Raw genomic sequence first — 21,699 nt, 5'->3', positions numbered from 1 at the left:
GAGAAGAGGAAAATGTGACTGTTGTGCATCTGTGTGTTCACTCTGGAATGCCATGCCATTCCCACACCTACATCTTTATGAGTTCATATCCTCCTGGTCCTATTGTGGAAAAAGAAGCTGTTTCCAACACAGGAAAGCCCTTTTGACCCCTGTGAAAATCCTGTGTTTGTGCCCCTTATTTGAGGGTCTGAAGGGGCTAAATCTACAGTGGCTTCTCTTTGGTGTATTGTTTAAAGGACCTCAGTAACAACACCTCCTTCCATGGATATCAGGAATAAAAATTTGTTTCCATTTTACCTCACTCCCTCATCTTTTCCTGTGATAGTGGGCCTCCAGGACAGGCCCCTTTTTCTGTACACCTCATGTGAAATCTTACCATCCCGAACCCAATACAGAATTCTTTCTATCTCCTTTCTCGGAAACCAATGGTGGGTTTTTAAATGCCCACAGAGAGGAGAGAGTTAGACATTTATCACTGTCAATCTCGAACTGTTGTAGATGGAGGCCATATTTTACTGCTAGTGTTGCATGTTAACGAGCACATTTTATGGCGGAGGGTCACACCACCTAGGAATTAACACACCAAGTGGCATAATTGAAAGTACATTTATTTTAGTAGAAGTTTGCTTCATTGTTGTGGTTTTACATAGGCATGCACTTGTTTGTTGTTGTTACAAAATGTTTTTGCTTTTGCACACTCTACAGATGAATTGCCTTGCTCTTTGGAAGAAACTCTAGCATATATTTTATACCTAGAGGTGATTTTGTGTAAACGTGTGCACCAACTCTTCCTGTCTCACCTTGGAAATAATAAAAATAAATGGCATTCACCTTGTCTTCATATCTTTATTTAGATGGGGTCACTTCCCAGGTCACTACTGTAAGAAAGGATCAAGTGTCCTTCTCATTGCTAAGTAGCTGATGTCACTATACTGGAATCCATCTATTTTCTCTACGTCTCCCTCATGACGTCTGTGCCCCTGCGACTAAATCTAATAAAAGTGTGTCCTGTAAAAATCTTGGAGAAGACTGATAGAAAATCATGGGGATGGGTCATGGAGGGGTTAGGGCAATGAAACTAATTGAGTGGTGTCCTGTTTCGCTAAAGTGGATTCATTAACTTTGTCTCTCATCACTGCAGGACTGTGTGCAGAGACTCCACATACTGATGGCTCCTATCAGGCACTGGGGGCTAAAAGGAGAAAATGGACACAGGCTGTATGTCACTTGGAACAGGATATGATACCCTAAGTCCAAACCATATAAAGATGAGGAAATTGCACATTGTGCAGTATAATATTTTTGGTCACTGTCACTGACTTGTAGTCAGTATAAAAGCCAAAGTAATATATTACCCAATACTCAAGAGGCTACAGACTTTTAAAAAGTTGAAATGAATGTCATCTCATATTTCCATTCAATGTGTGGAATCAGTCAAGAGGAGCAGATAAGGATACTTATCTAAAACTACTCACAGATGTAGCACAAAAGACCAAAGTCCAACATTGGCAGAGTTAACATCTATTCTACATAAAACACATGAAAAAAAAGAAGAGAACATGTGGAACAAATCCAGACTCATGAGACTTACAGCCAAAAGAAACTGTTTTGGTTAAGTAATTAATCATTAAAACTACACTACAGTACGTAGTATAAAGTCCATCATTACTAAATGTTCATTATTTCAGTGTCCCTTTTGTATTTGACATATTATGATCGGACTACTTGTTTATTAATAAGGCCAATATGGTCCTATTTCTATTTGATGTTGTAAATGATCATAAACTCATAAACTAAAATAGAAATTCACAGATATCTCTCATTTCTCCTTAACATCTGGAGAGTGTGCTGGGATAGACATCTGTTTAAAATTGTGCCAGTCATTCCTGTGAAAAATATTTCAGTGTAGAGCTGTCTGCCAGAGTAGACAAAGATTTAGAAATAGTTTCCTTTTCACTGTCTCGTTTCTTTTGTGAGGTGACAGTTTCTGGAGCGACAGGATGAATCTTCAGCAGGAAGCTAAACCCTTCAGCAGCTTCACACAGCTGTAGTTCTTTGAACCTAAAACTGACGAAATAAACTGCAACAGAATGAATGTGATCCCATACTTTAGAATAATATAAAAGGATATACAGTAGCATAACTCGTAAATAATTAGCAGGCTCTTTTTCAAGGTTTTTTTTTTCATCCTTTTATCAACTAGAAAACACACCATATAGATCTACCACCGTGTTTTTGATATGCTGAGTACTCTTGAGTCTGAAATGTATTTGGTAACTCTTCCACTTATGTGAGGTGTCTCTTTGCATACCATGAAGCTGTGTGTTTTCTTTGACACTGACCTGTAAATGAAGAGTCAATAGAGCAGGATAGATGGTGCGTAGTCCACACACAGGTGAGAAAGACACCGCAAACCAACTGTTCAAACAAAGAGGCCATTTCAGACACCTGCCTCTTCCTCCACACCTTTCTTCTCTGGTTGGTTTTCAAAATCAGTCACACACACTGATAAGTTTTGCTGGGACTACACATGCCATCATTGTCCTCTTACGGATAACATGAAAACAAAGAAAAGATAAAATAGTGATCAATCCAGTGGTTATTTTTGCAGCTTGGTCATACCAGAATTTACAACAACTATGGAAACACTTCACAACAGTGCTTTAGCATAGATTTCAACTTTGGGGAAGTTTGATGCACAATTTGACACAATTGACCAATTCCAAACAGTCTTGACAGTTAACTTTTGAGGTATGGACTAAATGGAGGCAGCTGTCTATTAGCGCAAACAAAACTAGTTATGACTATTGTTACGTACTGCATGATACAAAGGTAGTGGTTACGTCATCCAGCTTCCTCCACCTGTTTCAGATCTATTTAAGGAGTCCAAATGTGCTGTGCCACTCACTGGTGTTACAGGGCACAAGTACAGACATGCCAATAGATTTTTGGAATATGATATAGGGCAAAAAATGTGTTCTTTGAGGTAGTTAAATATTATTGTAACCAGTGTTGGGGAACATTAGAAGTAACTTGTTACAGTACTTTTGCATTACCGAAAATGAAAACCCCTTTGTGATTCTTCTTGTATGTTGTTTTAGTCAATTAGAATTACTCTACCATCATCACACAGCCAAGTCTGGCCCATAATCTGTAAATCTTTACACTAATAGCAGGAATAACAGACACAATGTCCCATTTTCAGCTCTTTATTATAAAGCCTTACATAAAAACTGTAAAAGTGGCAAGGCTTCTCAAACATATGCCCACATACAAGTTATAAAACAACATATAGGCTTTTCAAACACATACCTACATCATTTGCAACAGGGCAAAAGGTCCTTGCTACCCAGGCACAACTTGCATGTTACTGTAATGTTCTTGCCCTTATTTCCTCCCACAAATTCAAAATAATGTGAATATTTCCATGAAGTGAATGTCCCATCTTGCTCACCGAGCTGCCGTACACGTGCGCAATGATATAACCGTAGGCGTAGCATGTCGCCAGTTGCCTGCCTGCCAAACAAAAGTAGTAACAGTGCGAATTTGTGGTGGATTTTCTTTTCTTGTGGCAAAAAGGTACAGGAATAGTTGGTTAAACAATAATAACGGATTGCCTTTTTGAAAACATAACTAAACAACTGAGTACTTAAATTGCAGACTTAACATATTGGTTTACTCGTTTCATCAGAAAAGTCATCCAAGTACTCTTACATGTTACTTAGTAACACGTTACCCCCAACACTGATTGTAACCTTAATTTGATTTTGGCTTCTTCTAATAGTGTGTCTGGGACAAATCATGGAGGGAGCTCCAACATTTAAAAAAGCCATCAATTGCCAACAATTTAGTCTCCCTTGCAGTAGAGATGTATGAAATCTTTAAGAGCTCAACAACCATTTATTCAGAAGCTGATCAAACACTGTCTCTGTCTTATTATAGAAACTGAAATGATTTTGGTAGTTCTCAGAGTAAACTTTCTGAAAGACACAGGAGGCAGTTATGCATGAATTCAAGAACTACATGGAAGTGCTGTAGGATATGAGCAGGGGGTCGGAGTGTGGATCGCAACTGAAGCCGTGGCTTGGATTTTTAATGACTGACCGCAGTGAGGCAAGGAGGAGGTCCATTGTGTCCAGATCTGCAGCGTCTTAGCTGGCTGCAGCCATAGCCGCACACATGGCACTGCACACTGGGACTGTGCTTTGATGTACAGCTACTTGCAGAGCAGATGGAGGAAGAAAATGAGAGGGTCAAAGAATAAAAATCTTTAAAGGATAAAAAGACAAAAACTTAGATTGTTGGAAATTGGGGAGGAAGACCTGGAGACAAGATGATGAACAGATCTGATTTCAGTCACAGTGCATTTTGTTTCTCTTTTGAATCTGGTTTGAAGATGTGTGTTCATTTGTGTATTGTATTTATATGTGCCAGAAAGAGAAAGAATGAAAGAGTGGTCACATCATATTAGCAGCCCCCCCCCCCTTTCTGCAGAGCAGCCAAGCTGAAGTTGGGGTGGGATATGCAAATACAGGCTGTCTGTCTGCCTGCCCCTTCAGAGGCAGCAGAGCAGCACGCTACTTCTTGCTCACACACCCTCACTCATGCAGAGTTGGACGCTTGAGCCCAGTCAGCAGGTCCCACACACGCATTTATGTGTGTGTATATGGAGCTGGAACTTTCCTAGATAAACACTCTCTGTCTTTCTTCTCTCCCCTGCCCTCTTTCTCCTCTCCCCTCCTCCAGCACACCTTTGTGTTGTTGCCCCTCTTCCTCTCCCCTCCCTCTTCAGCCTCACTAGTTTTCCCTCTCCTCTGTCCTATGTGCTCAGAGTGTGTTGAGTGTGCGAGCTGAAGGCGTACAGGGCGAGATGCTGTTGATGCTACAGCTGTTTGGGCTCCATGTCTCCTTCAGGGCCCACTGAAGAAGACAAGACTGCACGTGCACTGGGGAACTTCAACACAGCAACCTGAGGACCTTACAACTATCACTTTTTAACCCAATTTCCTCACCATTCTTGCATCTTTAAGACTTAACAAAACAAAGAGAAAACAATGAGGACCAAGTGGTGTCAACTGGTTGCACAGTTCTTTCTCTTAGAAGTGTTGCTCTCTGTGGTGGACAGTAAAGGAACTTTCTATGGGGGCCATGTCAATCCTTTTTATGGAAACAGATACAACCTGTATAAGGCTGGACTCAACCCTCACCACACACCAAACAAGCCCATGACTCGCCACAAGTAAGTGCTCTGTTTTGGACATGTCACAGGCTCCAATGCATGTTTTATTTTCCTTCCTGCTGCAAAGTGTTGAATTTAAAAAGAATTCCAAGTAGCTCAAGTGCTTGATGTTGCCAGCAGGGCCCACCTCTTACTGTATTTCCCCTGAGAAGCACGTCACCAGCGAGTTGCAGGAATATGGTTTTAGTTAGGGCATTGGCTTAGTAACAGATCCTTGAATTGACTCTCTGTTTACTCACCAACAGTGCCTTTTTTGTGGTTCACACCTAAAAGCATCTGTGGCTGGGGATGAACAGTATAGAGAAACAATGACATGCTGCGTTATGAAAACAAAGCAGTCATTATGAGACTTTACGGTGCTGCGAGGGGAGTGCTGAGTTGATGACAAGAGTATTGATCCCTCAGAGTCACTATGTGTGTGTGTGTGTGTGTGTGTGTGTGTGTGTGTGTGTGTGTGTGTGTGTGTGTGTGTGTGTGTGTGTGTGTGTGTGTGTGTGTGTGTGTGTGTATGTGTGTGTGTGTGTGTGTGTGTGTGTGTGTGTGTGTGTGTGTGTGTGTGTGTGTGTGTGTGGTAGGAGGGGGGTGGCACCCACTGCCAGAAGGGAGTGGTACAACTAATCTCCAATCAATACTAAAGCAATAACACGGCAAACTCAGTTTGCATTGAGATTACAATTGGATTCCTTGTATTTTTCTACTTCCAGTATCAACAAGATGTGGTGAAAGATCTTCTGTTACTAACCAGTGATCTGTGATGTATGTAAATACTGATATTGTCAGGACAGTCAAACCACATGAGCAGCATGGAATAACAATCCCTTCACATGCATGCTATTTGAAAGTCATGAAGCCATGAGCTGAAACAGAGTCTTGTGGATATATTTTGCCTGGATAGGGATGGCTGATGTTTGGCCTGCAGGGCTCTTTTGGTTTTTCGTCCCTTTCCCAATTTCTTTTGCTTGGCTTCCCCTGAGAGCTGTTATGTCTTTGGACAGCTCCCCAGCTACCTGCTGCTTCACTCAAACTGCCACAGAATACGGCTGATCGCCCAGGCCCTCTTAAGTCTGCCATGTACTCTCACCTCCAGGGAAAAGACTCCTCAGCATCCCTCACCCATGAATGCACCACACAATTTAGTCTTGAAAGTATAACTTTCATCCATCTAACTCAGTGTTTCTCTTCATATCCAGCCTGTTTACTTTTCCAGCACTTCACTCCAGCAAAAATCAACACCTGTTTTTCTGCCACATTTCCAATCAATATCTTTCCTTCTTCCTACTTTACTGTGATCTGCATTATATTTTCCCTCATACGTGATACTTGAACTCTGTTGTGCACACAAATTCTGCCTACTGCATACTGGTGGCATCTGAGAGTGGCATTTCACATGACCGTCAAAGTGGTTTATTTATATCCACCCGCACGAATTTATGCCAGATACATTTTCCAAGCCTGAATCCTAAAATTGATGGATTAACCAGACTTCATAGATTATTTTATTTGAAACTAACCAATTAGACAGTCAGTAATTGCTTGTTGCTGATAGCTGGTCATATACCCCCACATGTGTCTGTGAATCCAACTATAGTGTTTATACAAGACCTGTTGACCCACCTTGGACACAGTGGGCCCCAGGGACATGTCAGTGTCAGACCACCACTGCAGATATATGAGCTCAGTTGTTTTCGGCCCGAATGGTCAGTGGAAATAGAGACTTAAAAATAACACACGTGCTATGATGTGTGAAAGTGCATGTCTGAGTGTGTACATATTTATATGTGTGTTTTTGTGAAGGATTTCACTCATGTGACTTTACATCTTGTAAATAACTGTTCATCTCACTGACCACACAGTCACATGGACAAAACATGCCTGTTTTCAGTGAGATATTTAAAAATTTGCAGCTGTTGGCGAACCACAGACTTTTTAAACTTCACGTTGAATTATTATCTGTGTTTTGGCAGCAAAGTGAGTCATTTGATTTCACAGTCATTCCTTGCATTCAATGCAGCCACTTGCTGCTGTGAGAAAATATAGCCCTCTAGTCACTGACTGTGACATCTACAGTTACAATACTATACCTGTCAGCAGAGGCACAGAAGCTTCTATTGTTCCATGGATAAAACTGTGCATGGGTAGTTTAGACACTTCAGATTTCCTGAGAAGTGTTTTGGTCCAGGGCTTTGAAAAATGGCAAATAACTTAAATTAACTTGTCATTTCAGCACTTGGTAATTTTGAGATTTTTGACATCATAGCTTCAAAGAGTAAATTCAAGTGCAAATTAGTAAAAAAAAGTGTGGTTATTAGTTGATATGCTTGTCAAAGAATAGGAGACTGTTGCATATTGTCTCTCTAGTTTATTCTGTCTAACACTTTCCAAACATAATTGTATAAGTCACAAAGGAAATCAGGAAAGTATCTGTCACCATGCTGCACTGTGATACGCCACTATACTGCAAAATGCACAACAGGTGAAACATAATCCAAGCGCTATATACCCATCACTGGGTAATGGGTGTCGTATAAATCAATTAGGATCCCAGCAGATGCCACATGTCGTCACCAATCAGATTAGAGACATATCCGAGAGCTTTTCAATGATGTATGAGACAGAGATCAAAGGGGAAAGGTCACTGAGTTGGTAGAGGTGAGAGGTTATGGGTTGCTGTTGTAAGTTTGTGTTAAGTGTCCAGTGGAGGACAAGAATGGAGCCAGTCTCCTGCTAAGGGTCACAGAGGCTGGGCAGTAAACTCCCAAGCTCCTTTCTAACACATATGTATCAAACTTTTGCCTTCACTGATCTTTCTGCTAAAATGTTATTAGGGATTGATAAGATCCCATTGTAATGAAATGATCGTAGCCTGACATGTTTTTTATACAAATGTTGTCCAAATTCTCAAGCAAAATATTTTTGAAAAGGGTCAAAATGCGATTTTTGAAGGCATAGATCAATATTTTTGGGAAATTTGGTCACCTTTTGACAGAACAAGGCAAGGCAAGCTGTTTCCTCCCTGCTCTCAGTCTTTATGCTTAAGCTACACAACTGCTAGCTGGTAGGCTACCTAACTCAGCTAGGAAGCCAATCAGCAACTCAAACTATTCCTTTATGTTTTTATCAAATTTTGATGAGTTTTGCCCGATCTACATTATATAACATTTGATTTTGCATTTATTTTCCATATCATGCTACCCATAACCATAATTCATACTTATATGCTAATCAGAAAAAAATATATTTGTATTTTTTGTTTTAACCTTATTGCCCAGTCCTAGTCCTACTTTCGAGAGTGTTGCACTGGTTTGTTCAGTGTATGAACACCCAAAATAAAGAATCACATCTCACGGGGATTGATTTCGTCCCTAAGACATGTACAGTACAGTACAGTGAGCCTAATTAACAATTCCATTTGAAAACCATTTTATTTCAAAAACACAGAGCTATTCTTACTCAAAGAAGATTATGCGCTTTAAGAAATGCCTGAGGATAAGTTATTGCCATGTTTTTTCACTACCGGTGTTTGAGTCTCTTAAGACTATATAAGAAAATACAATATAAAGAATGTGATTGTGTCCAATAAAGCAACTTATGAGAGCTTATGTAGTTATGAATTTTAACAACTAAAATAATCTAAAGTGAATTGGAGCTACCAATAACAAATAATAAAGTCTCTATGCCTACAAGATTTCACTGCTGTAACAAGGATTAGAGGACAATAGCCAAAATCTAAGCACATTTAAAAATAATGGTCTGCCTTTAAACCATAATAAGCAGAGCTGGCTTGGAGCTGACCTTGTCTATGAATGACGGAGTGATCCCCTTGGTCATAGAGCTGGGAGTATCATGTCTTTCTTTTAATCCTAATCAGTAGCCACAAGAGCAACGTCAATCAATCTGCACCATGGGGCCTTCAAGATCGGCCAGTTGGCTAGAAATAGGTTTCATTAAAAGCATATATGGAAAGAGATGGGCCCGGGAGGAGAGCTGCTAGCCCATAGAAACGGCTGTTAAAGGTCCTATCAAAGATTGCATGGTTTCCACTCCAGTCATAAATCTGTCAGAAGCAACAGCAGCGGTCTGGGTTCAAACAGTCAGGAACCCTGCAGGTGAGAGAGCAGTCAGTAATGAGGAAGGTGAGCCCTTTAGTGTCACAGTGTCAAAACAAGCGAGGCAATGGAAGAAAAAGTGGCAGGTCAGAGAGCCAGAGATGTCAGGGGCGTGATGAGGCAACACAGAGGGGCTTCATGAAAAATCAAAGGAGGAGAAGGGAGAGAAAAAAAAGAAACAGTATGAGAAACAGAGGCAAGAGCTGGACTGGTATGCTTAGATAATTAAACAGAGATTACCTGCAGTTTGCAGATTTTGCAGAAAGAACAGAAAAAAGGAAAGAAAGGTTATGAGAAAAAGAGGGATTGAAAGGTGAGTTGTTTTGGGCCCAGCAGAGGGTGGAGGTCTAGCAGCAATAATATTTGCCAAAACGCTCCACATGAGAATCTGAGATGGGAATTCTGCTTTCCCCCTGGGAGGCTGTGAAGCGATTTAGGAACTGTAATGCTATACTGGAAATATTTACAGTGGGACCAGACTAGCAGTCAAAAATTGACGTGCTCCAGTGACAGAAAAAAGACAATATTTTGGCGTTAGGGGGGGAAGTGTGTTAGAAGAGAGAGAGGCAAGTGAGGCAAGAGAAATAGTAAGTGTGTGGCTTTCCTGTCATGGAGAAAGGAGGTGAAGACTGTTTTGATATTGATTGGGGTGGAAGAGAGTAAGGTCAGGTGAGGGTGGGAGGCGCACAAGAGAGTTCAGTACACTGACAAATTGGGTTTAGCACAGAGTCAGTTGAGGTTGGGTGGTTCAATGAGGGTGTGGATCAACTAGAGACATTTTCTGTATTTTTTTTATTTTGGGAGTTTTCTATGTATTTACAGTGGGATTCAACTTGTAAATGCATTTCTTTCTAATAAAATACGTTTTATGGACTGCACTCCACTGTGAAAGTGTGTGTTATTAAAGTCAGGAGAGAGTGAACTTACCAGACAAACCTTGGTCAATTAGTAAAGGTATTCTTCAAGGCCTAATTTTGTTTCAGCACGTACCAGACAAGTGAAGTGTTATCACATTAGATACATCAGATAACATAAGGGGAGGCCTGTGGCATAAGCTACCTAGGCAGTCGCCTGAAATGTGTCAACTAAGGGAAGGGGCAGGTCTTTTGTTTCTTCCTTACTAACAGGTTAGCTTGCTTTTATACAAGTTTTGGAAGTGCGCACTTGTTCTCCCTCCTTAACGTTTTTTTCTTTTCCTTTTTTAATGATACAAAGTAGTCATGTGCACACCTACAAAACCTCAGTGTAGGTGCTGGGTACAAAAAACTACTAAATTAGATGCAAGGAGTAGCTCTCTTTTCTTTATTTATGATGTTTCAACCAAGTACAGGTCATCCTTAAGGAAGACCTTTCCTTTCTTTTTCCCTATTGTCTTGCATGGGTTTTTATCTGATTTTTTTTTTCAAAGCCTTGCTGGTTGGTCAGTTTTTCGCTCGACAGCCACCAAACTTCCTTTGGCAATGCCACCAAACATTCATTGAATTGCACCCTGACCCCAACTTTGCTTTCTGCCTGGAGGACTGAGAGGACTTTGTCTGGGCTGGAGATACCAGTGTTGCACTTCATTTTAGTATGAGTTCATTTTTTAAGTTTTAGAACCGGAGGAACTATTGTTGCCCTTTTTTGGGGCTCCATTCTAAAATCTTGTCTAGGGCAAAAACTTTGTCAGGGCTGACCCTGGATAAGGTTGGTAGGATATGTTAGACAGCATACTAACTAGCAGCAGTTAGTGACTTTTAGGATTTATGAGGTAGGTTGGTACCTTGATACTCCTCTGACCTTCTGCACTATTCTACCTTCAGGTCACTCAGGTCCTCGAACCAGATGCTTTTGCCTGCTTTTTTGCCAGGCAAAGTCAAAATTAAAAGATCATCATGTCTTTGCTGTTGCAGCCCCACATCTATGGAATAGTTAACCTGTACCTGTATCTATCTATTAACTATCTATCTATCTATCTATCTATTGAGATTATTTAATCTAGTTTGAAATGGCTCACTTCTGCTCAACCAATGAATCTGATCAAACCCTAGAATATCATGATGCATATTTTACAACTGCAGACATCTGCCATATCTTTATGTATGTTAATTCATTTGTATCTATCAGTTGCAATAGTGGAGTGCATTGGTCAATTCTTCTTGTTTTTATATGTGACTAATAAATAAAGTTGACATGAGTGAAGTGACTTTTATTGTCTGGAACTTAGTGGGTTATCCTGTGTGGCCAACCCCTCCCATCTGTCACCCACAAGCGCTAAAACAAACATCACAAAGTATTTATACTTTTTTACTGCAGTCACCTTGTGCCACATTGGTTAAGAGATGAGGTGTGAAAATAGCTCAGAGTGGGCCATAGATCATGTCTCTCTCTTTTTCTCCTTCCTCTCAGTGTTCCTCTAGTGTCTAGATTAGAGCTGCCATTTCCAGGCTGGCGATTCTCCCACATACTCACAGCCCAAACAAAGCTCTCACCTACACTGCAGCAGCTGGACGTGGCTGAGATAACAAACACTAAAGACAGCACTTTTCTTTCTCACACATGACCACTTAAACATCATGGGTTGGTATTTCTGCCAATAAAGCTCATGTAGTCCTCATCCTGCAGAGTTTGCGGTCTCTGTGGATGTGAGATAAAAGGACTTCATTGCTTGACTGCGTGTGTATAAAATGTGCATGTGTGATTGTGCGTCAGTGTCTTCTCACAGCTCACACACACTATCACTATCTCTCAGGTTGAAACACAACATTTTGTCCAATAAAGATCTGTTTTTACACAGCAGAGGAGTTGACCTGCTGTTGCCCTGACCGACACGACACTGCAAAGGCAGAGGATTTATCTCAGCACTCGACTTTGATTCTCGCAAAGCCAGAACACCCTCTTTCTATAAGACACAGAGGATAAAATATCACCCACAGACCCAAATTTCATTGACAGATCTGTGAAAACAGGCAACGAGTAGACTGGAGAGAGAGAGTGAGAGAGAGAGAGAGAGTGAGAGAGAGAGAGAGAGAGAGAGAGAGAGAGAGAGAGAGAGAGAGAGAGAGAGAGAGAGAGAGAGAGAGAGAGAGAGAGAGAGAGAGAGAGAGAGAGAGAGAGTGTGAGAGAGCGAGAGAGTGTGTGTGTGTGAGAGAGAGAGAGAGAGAGAGAGAGAGAGAGAGAGAGAGAGAGAGAGAGACAGAGAGAGAGAGAGAGAGAGGAGAGAGAGGAGAGAGACAGAGAGAGAGACAGAGAGAGAGAGAGAGAAAAGGGCAGAAACAGAGACAGACAGCCTTTTTTTCTTCCTATGTACATCTGGATTCCTGCACTTTAGTCTGAAGGTCACCGGATCCCCCCAGATGTGCACCTGACAAACAAACCTGTGAACATGGTCACTTTTCACTCCACTGATCAGCCCTGTGCGTAATGTGAGAAGGGTCCCACACTTACTGTACTGTATACACACACATACTCACACATGCAGAGTCTGCTCTCTATCAGCTGTCACAAATCCTTGTATGCCAATAGAGGCCTTTTCTCAACTCTCAAACATACAAAAAACATGTCATGAAGGTTGTTTTTGATGACGATAATCTGTCATTTTATGACACCCATAAAACTCTTTTTAGACTTTCCAGTGAAGTATTTACACCGTCCACTATGATGTTGATATGCTTTGGAAAACTACATAATCTATTACCACGTGAATCTGATTATTTGTGCCAGACTTTTCACATGAAATATTGGCGACAAAGGCTCTGTGTACGCTCTCTGAGCAGCATATGAGAGCAGAGGGAGTGATCAGTGTTAACCCCCTTCAGGGATTGTGAAAAAAGATGCTGCAGGTGGGGTGGTGACAGAAAAAAATGTATGAAAGCCGATTTTTACAGACTTGTAACAGCGACATCAGCAGACTAAGCAGGGAGTGAGTACAGTACTATTTTTTGGGAGTTTTCATAAGAATCAAGATATGTATGTTGTCAGATTAGGAATGTAGTCTTCATTTCACGTACCTATGAGCACATTTGATATATTAAAACATCCTTTCCAGCCAGCCAGCCATTTCCTTGTTTTTTTATGCTGAAAATCATCTGCAGTGATCAGTAAATTGCCTGTGTAAGTTTAAAGTACTTTAAAAACTCCCATCACACCACATCAGTTCAGGTCATAACCACCACTGCCTTAACGACGCATGACCGGGCAGCAGGTTGTCAGGCTGGTATGAAAGGAGCTCTGTCATTCTGACTCCTGCCCTTTTCCTTCCACTGCTATTAACATGTGTCAACACAGGGAAAGTGGTGACACACAAGCACACACACACACAAACTCTGTCAACACAGTCAGCAATTTGCCGACAGCAGCAGTGCCGCGATTTTTCACAGATTCTGACTGGCTGTCCCGTCTGTTAGCCCTATGAACCTACCCATGTTCCTCCCTGCTCCTCCAAACACTTCTATTTGTCCTGAAACAGCTGTGGAGTAACACTAAGTGCCCCATGTGTTTCTAAATGCTCCCCTCTGAATGGGAGAAATGCTTCACACGTGAGCCTAAAGAGTGCAGATGATCATTTCCTGTGTTGCTCAGGGGCCAAGGGAACATTGAACAGTTGCTATAGCTGCACTGGCAGAGAGGAGAACATCTAGCTCCAGTATGATGCAACAACTGTTCAAAATAGTTATAGTGAAATTATTATGTGTTGAATAAAGGACACATCTGAACACTTCGATGATTCAAAACAGTCAGTGATATTTCTTGTTTCTTGTCATTACACACGATTGTAGATCAGTTTTATTCATTCATCGAAAATGTCAATTAGAAATGTGATTTCAGTCGCTAAGGAGGTTTCTGAATTACCATGTTTAACAAGCACAAAAGACATAAAATGCTGTCAGCCATTGCTCTAACAAATAGAAGTAGTGTCCATTAATCAATAAAGCTCTTGTGTGAAAACCCCTTCAAATTTTCTAGGTTGTAAACCAAAAAAATGCTATTTGAACACAACAAAAGAACAAAATAGTCAAACAGGTAAACACTACAGTAAAGCTGTATCACAGACTGAACTCAAGGGAGGTTTACATGGAATTACACATTTGTCAGGAAGAAATAATCTCATCACCCAGCTGGAGTTGGTGCAGCAGGTGGAGCTTTATAGGGAAATATCAGTGTTATTTGCTTAAAGTGACACTATGCTATTTTTGAGAGGAGACAAAACACATTCTTCCTTTCAAAAATTCAAAAGTTTAAATGATAAGCAATACAACACACCCTACTTCAGCTTTATACACTCAAGATTTTGCTGTCTCAACCGTACTAGGTCTGGAATGACCAATAGCTTATGGTGGCTAATGTTGGCCAAATGTAGGTACATATTGCTGTGTAACTTATTACTAAGTGACATTACTAAATAAGTTCAAGGATGGGACCATTTTACCATTATCACTACCAGCTGTGGTCAGAGTGTTCAGTAAAAGCTTTGTCTGACTTTAAGACACATAATTTGACAGGTACAGAGCAAAAAATCGACTGTTATCTTAAATGATATGGGTATTGCAGTGTTGATATGTCAACACAATACAATATATAACTTATTTAAAGCTGATATCCCTGTCCTGTCCCCACAGAAACCATTGTGCCTACGTTGTCCAGAAGAATATTACATGCACCATGCAGGATGGAGTGGCCACCTATGTGAAGGCTGAGTACACCACCAAGTGCATCTGGGGTCAGAAATGTCCAGTTGTCATGTAAGTTAAAAACAAACAAACACACAAACAAAAAATAAAACCTCCTAAGGAGTGGGTAAAGAGTGTGAGGTTTAAACACTGTAATTATCACTTTTCATTCATCACACTGCAGCATGGAGGCCAATGTCGACTATGTGCTATATCAATGCTGCCCTCTAGTGTTTACATGATGTGTTGTTCATATAACAACATGCAGGTCCCATAGAGTTCTTCCATAGAGAAACACTGCTGGGGGGAAACGGGTGTCTTCTATTCTGACTAAATATTTAACATTTCAAAGCTATTTTGGTTATTATGATTACATTAATTAATTAATTAAATTATCCTACCAACTGATATTAATGAAATTATAAAATAAACTCAAAATAAATTATTCTCAATGGTAATTAGTTATAGTGTATAGTGTTTCATGATACAAACTGTATCTGAAGTAACACTTTGCCATTGCTGAAGTAACACTAATATTTCTTTTAACGTGTGGGGGGGGGGGGGGGGTGAGGGGGGTGGGGTTGGGTGTGTGGGTGTGTGTGGGTGGGTGTGTGCCCGTGACGCTCTTCAATTGATTTTGTGATTTCTTTAATATGCCTTTTGAAAAGCTCCCTATAGCCCCACATACCACACAAGTGAAATTAAAGTGAAGTGGATTTTCTCTTCAAAAAAGACAGATGAATCACTCTGCGTGCTTGCATACATGTGTGTTAATAAAGGAGACAGTTGATTCCCAATCAAAAGGAAATTCAAGCTTAATCAAGATACCACTAATGTTCGGTGTTCTGATGCCACATCATTTACATTACACTTTATCTTAATCTCCTAATCTCCCTCTAATCCGTGTTTAATCCCACGGAGAACAACTTCATCCCTTTATCTCTGCTCTATGCCTACCATTGCCCCATCTCTGCAGACTTAATTAGTGAAAACAAATGCTGAACTTTTGATGGAATCTGACATGACAATTTTACTGTCTTTTAAGATCTTCTGTTATATTTCCTCCAGGTACAGGACATTCTACAAACCAAAGTACAAGGTGGGCTATAAAACAGTGACTGAGCTGGAGTGGAGATGTTGCCCTGGCTACTCTGGGGAGAGCTGCTTTGATGGACCCACGTCACTGCCTGACGTCATGATTCCACCTTTAAAGGGAGCAGGTTTTCCTCATCGCCCTGGGATGAAGGGCTTCCCCTATGGCCCTAGACCTCCTGTGGACCAGAGGCCTGGAAGTGGCCAGTTTGAGCCAGGCAAACCCTACCCCAATGTACCTGACCACAGACCAATACCCACAGGACAACTGCCTGCTGGAAATGGAAAACCAAACTATGGTGATAACAAACTCTGATTGATTTAGTGTAAATCTCTGGGGTTCAGATTAAAAAAAAAAAATGGCACATAAAATATGTGCTAGTGCATGTGAATCTAAGCATGTATGTATTTTACTATTGCAATTTTTCTCAGTACTTAATCTTTCTTCTTTGGTGCTGACAGACTTTCTCAAAATAAAACCTTTCTCCTTTCTGTTTGATCCCTGGAAACACAGGGAACAAATTCGGGATTTCAGGAGTGACTGGTGAACGTTTGGACCGTATGGAGGAGGACCTGCGCCGCCTCACCCAGGGTCTAGACACTCTCAACGGGGTGGTGGCTGGCCTCGAGGAACGACTGCGAACATCTCTTCGGGAAGACACCAACAAAATCTTGGTGTCCCTGCTGCCCAATCCTCCTCGTGTGCCCGACTCAACAGTGGGATTTGGAGTGATAACAGATGGGACTCCTGATGGATTGGAAGGAGGAGAAAGCTTCACTGGATTTGGGGACCTTGCAGTGAAGGTAACAGAAGTTAGCGATCAGCTGCGGGTCAAGACTCACATCATAGAGGAGATTCAGGTATTGTACCACTATACTTGCACCAATATCTGTTGAACATATCTGTACAGCTTGACCAAATCAAGCCTTTCTCCTTCCTTTATTAAATGCTAGTCCTTTTCTACCTCCTACCTATTCGTGTCTTCAGGGAATGGTCCTGGGTCATGATGGCCAGCTGAAGAGGCTGTTGGAAGGAGCTGACGGCAAGCCCATCCCTGGTCCTAGCACCACCTTTCAACTGGACGAGATCGTGGATGCCAAGTTGGCTGACCTGCGGGCTGAGATCCTGGATGGTTTTGAGCGCCGTCTGACTGGTCTAGAGAGCCACTGTAATGAGAAGATTGGGGCAGTGCAGAAGCAGTGCCATAGGGAGCACATGGATGGCCAGGAGCAGATGCAGCAGTCCCTGGATGGAAGAGAGACTGGGCTCAGGGAGGAGTTGGGCACTTTGCAGGCTCAGATCCAGGGCCTAACTCTAACCGAGAGCTGCTGTGGACAGGTATGATGTAGACGTGATCATAATATGACTAGCATGCAGTACTACATCCAATTTGTCAAGTGAAGAGCCCTTAAATTCATGGGATTTTGATGTGGGGGAAACTCACCAAAAGGAATTACTTGAGTTTCTCATCTTGAGTTAGATGAGAAGAAACCACTTCACCTAATAGTCTTGCTTAATATTTGGGCTTATATAAGAGCTAAGCCAAGAAGATATGATATGTTAATGTTAGTTAGGGATCTTTGGCAGTGCTGGAAGGCAGATTTTGTCAACTTTGGAATGAGCTAGACTAGCTGTTTTTTAGTCTTCCCTAGTCTTTATGCTAAGCAAAGCTAACTGGCTGCTGGATGAGGCTTCATATTTGACATAGACATGAGAGTAGTAACAATCGTCTCATCTAACTCTTTGTGAGAAAGCAAATAAGCATATTTCGGAAAATGCTAAACTATTCCTTGTTGAACTAATCATTTATTGATTACTGCAGGTAAACAGCCTGTCCCAGCGTGTGCTGCTGCTGGAGGAGTCAGTTAAAGGTCTCACAGAATCTCAGAGACAGCTACAGGCAGCCCTCACTGACCAGAGCATCCATGTGGAGACACTGATTGAAACCCGTCTGGTGGACATAGAGGGCCGCCTCAATTCCACCGAGGGTGGACCTGATGGAATAGGAGGGTTTCCTGGTGGTCTCGATGGCTTCAAGAATATGCTAGAGGACAAGTTGAAAACCCTGGAGGTGAGAGTGTTTGTGGCTGTGGAGGAGCTCAGCAATGCCACTGCACCGGCACTGCTGGAGGGCCAGGTTGTCCCTGCGCTGGAGACAGAGATTGAGTCTTTGAGGAGGAGAGTAGAGGGGGACCTGGGCAGCATTCATAAACAGTTAATAGACCTGGAGCTTCTTTGCACCTCTTCCTGTGCACCCTCCACCCCTTCAGCAGGGGGTGTCTCTGGTGTGGAGGAGGAGTGGGATGGGATGGAAAAGAAGATGACTGACCGTCTGGACTCCCATTCAGATCAGCTGGACCGTCTAAACAATACTCTGCAGAACTTGCTCTTCCGTATCGCCCATGAGGACTCTGAGGGCTCAGTCCAAGGAGAGATCACCCTGCTGAAGGTCAACATTAACTCTGTGAACCGTTCTCTGAAAGGCCTAAAGGACTCTATTCACTTCATTGCAAGTGAAGTGGGCCATGCTAACTCCACCTGGGAGCAGAGAGAGCACCACCTAGTCAACCAGATGCATGGAATCACTAAACTAGTGGGCCATCAAGCCTCGCTCCTGGGGGCTGGGGAGAGGCGGCTGGCCCAGCTGAAGGGAGAACTGGTGGCCTTGAAGAGAAGGCTAGCTGGGGAGCTTCAAGGCTGCCGGAGCACAGCAATAGAGGTGCAGAGGGAGGTGAAAGATGTTGATAGCAGGGTTAGCCAGGTAGAGGGCCAGTGCAACAGCCTGGGGGAGCTGGCAGAACACCTAGAGAGGATCAGGGCTGAGCTTGAGAGACACTCAGACTCCTACCTGGCTCAGGTGAATGGCACCCTGGCCAACCATTCGGAACAGCTAGCTGAGCTGAAAGGAGAGGTCAAAGACAGTGTGGCCAAGGAAGCATCCAACCAAAAAGGAGACCAGTAGCATCTGAGCTACAGAAGTTTTTTGTTTTTTAGATTTTTTTTTTTTTAAAGAGAGACTTGTGTGTGCTTCTCACTAGGCTCAAGTGACTTCCTCTGCTTCTCTCCTCCCCTTTTCAAACACCATCTGCATAGATGCTTATTAACGGAAGCGGTGAAAGTCATTTCCCATAAGCCCCCTACCCCAGAGCCTCCCGATGCCCTGGGTATTTAGTTTAGTGAAGTGAGGAGAGGGAGACACAGAATACAAAGACACACCTATGGTTGTATAGCTGGGCTTTTCCCTTTGAGATTTTATTCTATAGGGCATTTGTTTTATTTTTTTTCTGGTCATGATTTTTTTTCACATTTGACCTTTTTTAACTTATATGAAGTGACTGCATAGTTATGATGTTAAACTGTATTAGACATATTGCAAAAAATTATTTTAAAAAAAGTGAATGATGTGGGACTAATACGCTGCTACGGGTTGCTACTGACAAACACACTCAACATCCTCTGTGTGGACACTTGTCTGGTCTTTTTTAAACGAATACTGTATGTCAACTTGGTGCTATTTACATTTTTGTAAACATTTGTTTTTACAAATGGTAAAAAAAATGACATATGTCTGCTTTGACAGCTGTGTTTTTTTCCTGCCGCATTGCTTCAGGTTGCAGAGAAGTACCAAAATTCACCATTGGGGGACAGCAATAACACATTAAATGGCATGGTAGATGGAAGAAAAATAAAATGTAAAACACTTAAGGGTTGTGCTTTTCAGACATATTATGTCTTTCAAAATCCATGAGGCTAGTTGTGATCTCCAAAAAAATAATTTGGTGTTATTCATTCAATTCCACTCAACATTATTTATCCCAGATATTGTGTAGCAGCTCCCTTCTGAAGTTCATATGGCATTTATTATTATTGTTGTTGAACGTTTTTTGTGTTTTTCATTGATGGACAATATTAACTCCATATTCACCCAGGCACACATAATACACATCATAAATATAACTCCAAACCATATTTGGAACTGATGTGAATATAATAATAAATAAATAAATGAACACATATCAGAACACACAAAATGATAAAGCTGTATAAAACCAAGGATTATGTATGAACATTTGAAAAGGGACATTGTTACACCAAATTCCCATTAGATTCTGTGACACAATTAAAGATTTCAGTATATTGCCACCACAGGTATTTTTTTCATACACGTTTTTTGTTGTTGATAGCAGCTGTTACTAAAGGTGGTGTCTTCACAGTTTTTAGGCATTGTCACAAATTTTGACAGCTCTAAAGAAAACATTATGACCTCATAGAAACAGAGAGAGTCACAAGTGATAGCTGTGATAGTGGAAACAGTAGTGTTTGCCTGTTAAATGCTACCAACAATATTTGGTCCTGTAGTTATTCCTTTAGCGTCACAGATATCAGTAGATCAAATCAATCAAAACTTGTAATACATGTATAGATATTATAGCAGAACAATCCGTGATAACAGCTTTGTATGATGAAAACATTTACAGTGGCAAGCTGAAATTCTTAGTTACAGAATCTAAAAGGTCAAAGAATTTGGTATGGCATCGCAATCAGTTATTTTCACAGACAGGTAAAGTCCACCAACCCCCCGAGGGGAGGATTGAGTATTCACTCGCACAGATGTGTCAGGTAGGTACAATATGCTCATCAGTGTCTTTTGTTGGTCACACAAAGAACTCCTTTGTTTGTTACCTTTGTTTCATTCCAGTAATCTTTGAATAGATCTTAAAAACATTTTTCAGACTGTTTCTGTCCTTTACTGACAGGCTGTGGATCCACACTTAAAAGAAAACAAAAATCACAAGACTTATTTAATAATTAATCAAAATAACAAAGAAAAACTTAAATGAGTTGAAAAGAGTTTTTTAAGAAGGTCAAACTCTTAGCTGGACAAGCCTGACAAAAAGTAGCTTATGCTCAGAAAATACACCTGCTATGATCCCCATTGTTGATGCAAAAATGACAAAGTCACAAAGTCAAACTGAAAATAATTAACTTCTAGAAGCAGTTTTAAAAAAAGCTGCATCACATTTATTTTCCTCAATATTTATTATCACAGAAATAGGATTGGTTTGAATTATGACCACGCCTGTAGTCAGCTTGCACTGTCTGCAGGTTTCACCCGAGTATCAGCACATGGTTTAAGACAGCAACAGCTCTCACTGATTAACTAGCTGTCAGCGTGTAATGGGGAACAGAAATGTATCATTAATATATGCTGCACTGCCTATTGGTTGGAGGAATGTGAGGTGTGACTGCACCAAGTAAGCAGTATTGTTACTGAGAATCATTTTTGTTACAAAAATGCCTGACTTCACCAAATTGGTACATAAAGTAAAATGTGCTCATTTGATACAAATGTGATTGAAACAGCATGAGCACATCTGACTAAGTTTGCAAAATACACCAGCTCACAAGGCTCACAAGATTGTGGTCACATGGTGTGGTCAGATGATAAGGTGAGGTCATTAGGTGAAAATGTGGAGGATATAAAAGTGTTTGCGGAGTCAGAGGTCAGATGATACTCAATAATAATAAATGAAGCTGAGTGAAATGAACTGTAAAATTAGTTGACTTTGCACCACTAATGCAATGTCAGCCAGACCTCTGTACAGCATCAGC

The 21,699-nt window shown here is 41.3% G+C and overlaps 1 protein-coding gene across 1 annotated transcript; it reads left to right on the top strand.

Moving 5' to 3' along the window:
- Positions 1–4,841: 4,841 nt before the first annotated feature.
- LOC133987194 (EMILIN-3) lies at positions 4,842–19,761 on the top strand. The gene is made up of 6 exons (XM_062426480.1): positions 4,842–5,239; positions 14,943–15,065; positions 16,062–16,384; positions 16,600–16,946; positions 17,074–17,424; positions 17,909–19,761. Exons 1-6 carry the CDS (start codon positions 5,055–5,057, stop codon positions 19,046–19,048), a joined length of 2,469 nt encoding a protein of 822 aa, XP_062282464.1. The 5' UTR covers positions 4,842–5,054; the 3' UTR covers positions 19,049–19,761.
- The last annotated feature ends 1,938 nt before the right edge of the window (positions 19,762–21,699 follow it).

Source organism: Scomber scombrus, chromosome 10 (genome assembly GCF_963691925.1).
Source record: "Scomber scombrus chromosome 10, fScoSco1.1, whole genome shotgun sequence".
NCBI classification, from domain to species: domain Eukaryota; kingdom Metazoa; phylum Chordata; class Actinopteri; order Scombriformes; family Scombridae; genus Scomber; species Scomber scombrus.
The sequence above is the reverse complement of the archived record's forward strand: the minus strand, read 5'-3'. Positions and strand labels throughout refer to the sequence as shown.

Bases quoted from the DNA above. Each gene is read 5' to 3' on its own strand.
- LOC133987194 (XM_062426480.1), top strand. From the start codon at position 5,055: ATGAGGACCAAGTGGTGTCAACTGGTTGCACAGTTCTTTCTCTTAGAA. The intron at 15,066-16,061 runs GTAAGTTAAAAA...TATTTCCTCCAG, and splicing joins CAGAAATGTCCAGTTGTCAT to GTACAGGACATTCTACAAAC. The intron at 16,947-17,073 runs GTATTGTACCAC...TCGTGTCTTCAG, and splicing joins ACATCATAGAGGAGATTCAG to GGAATGGTCCTGGGTCATGA.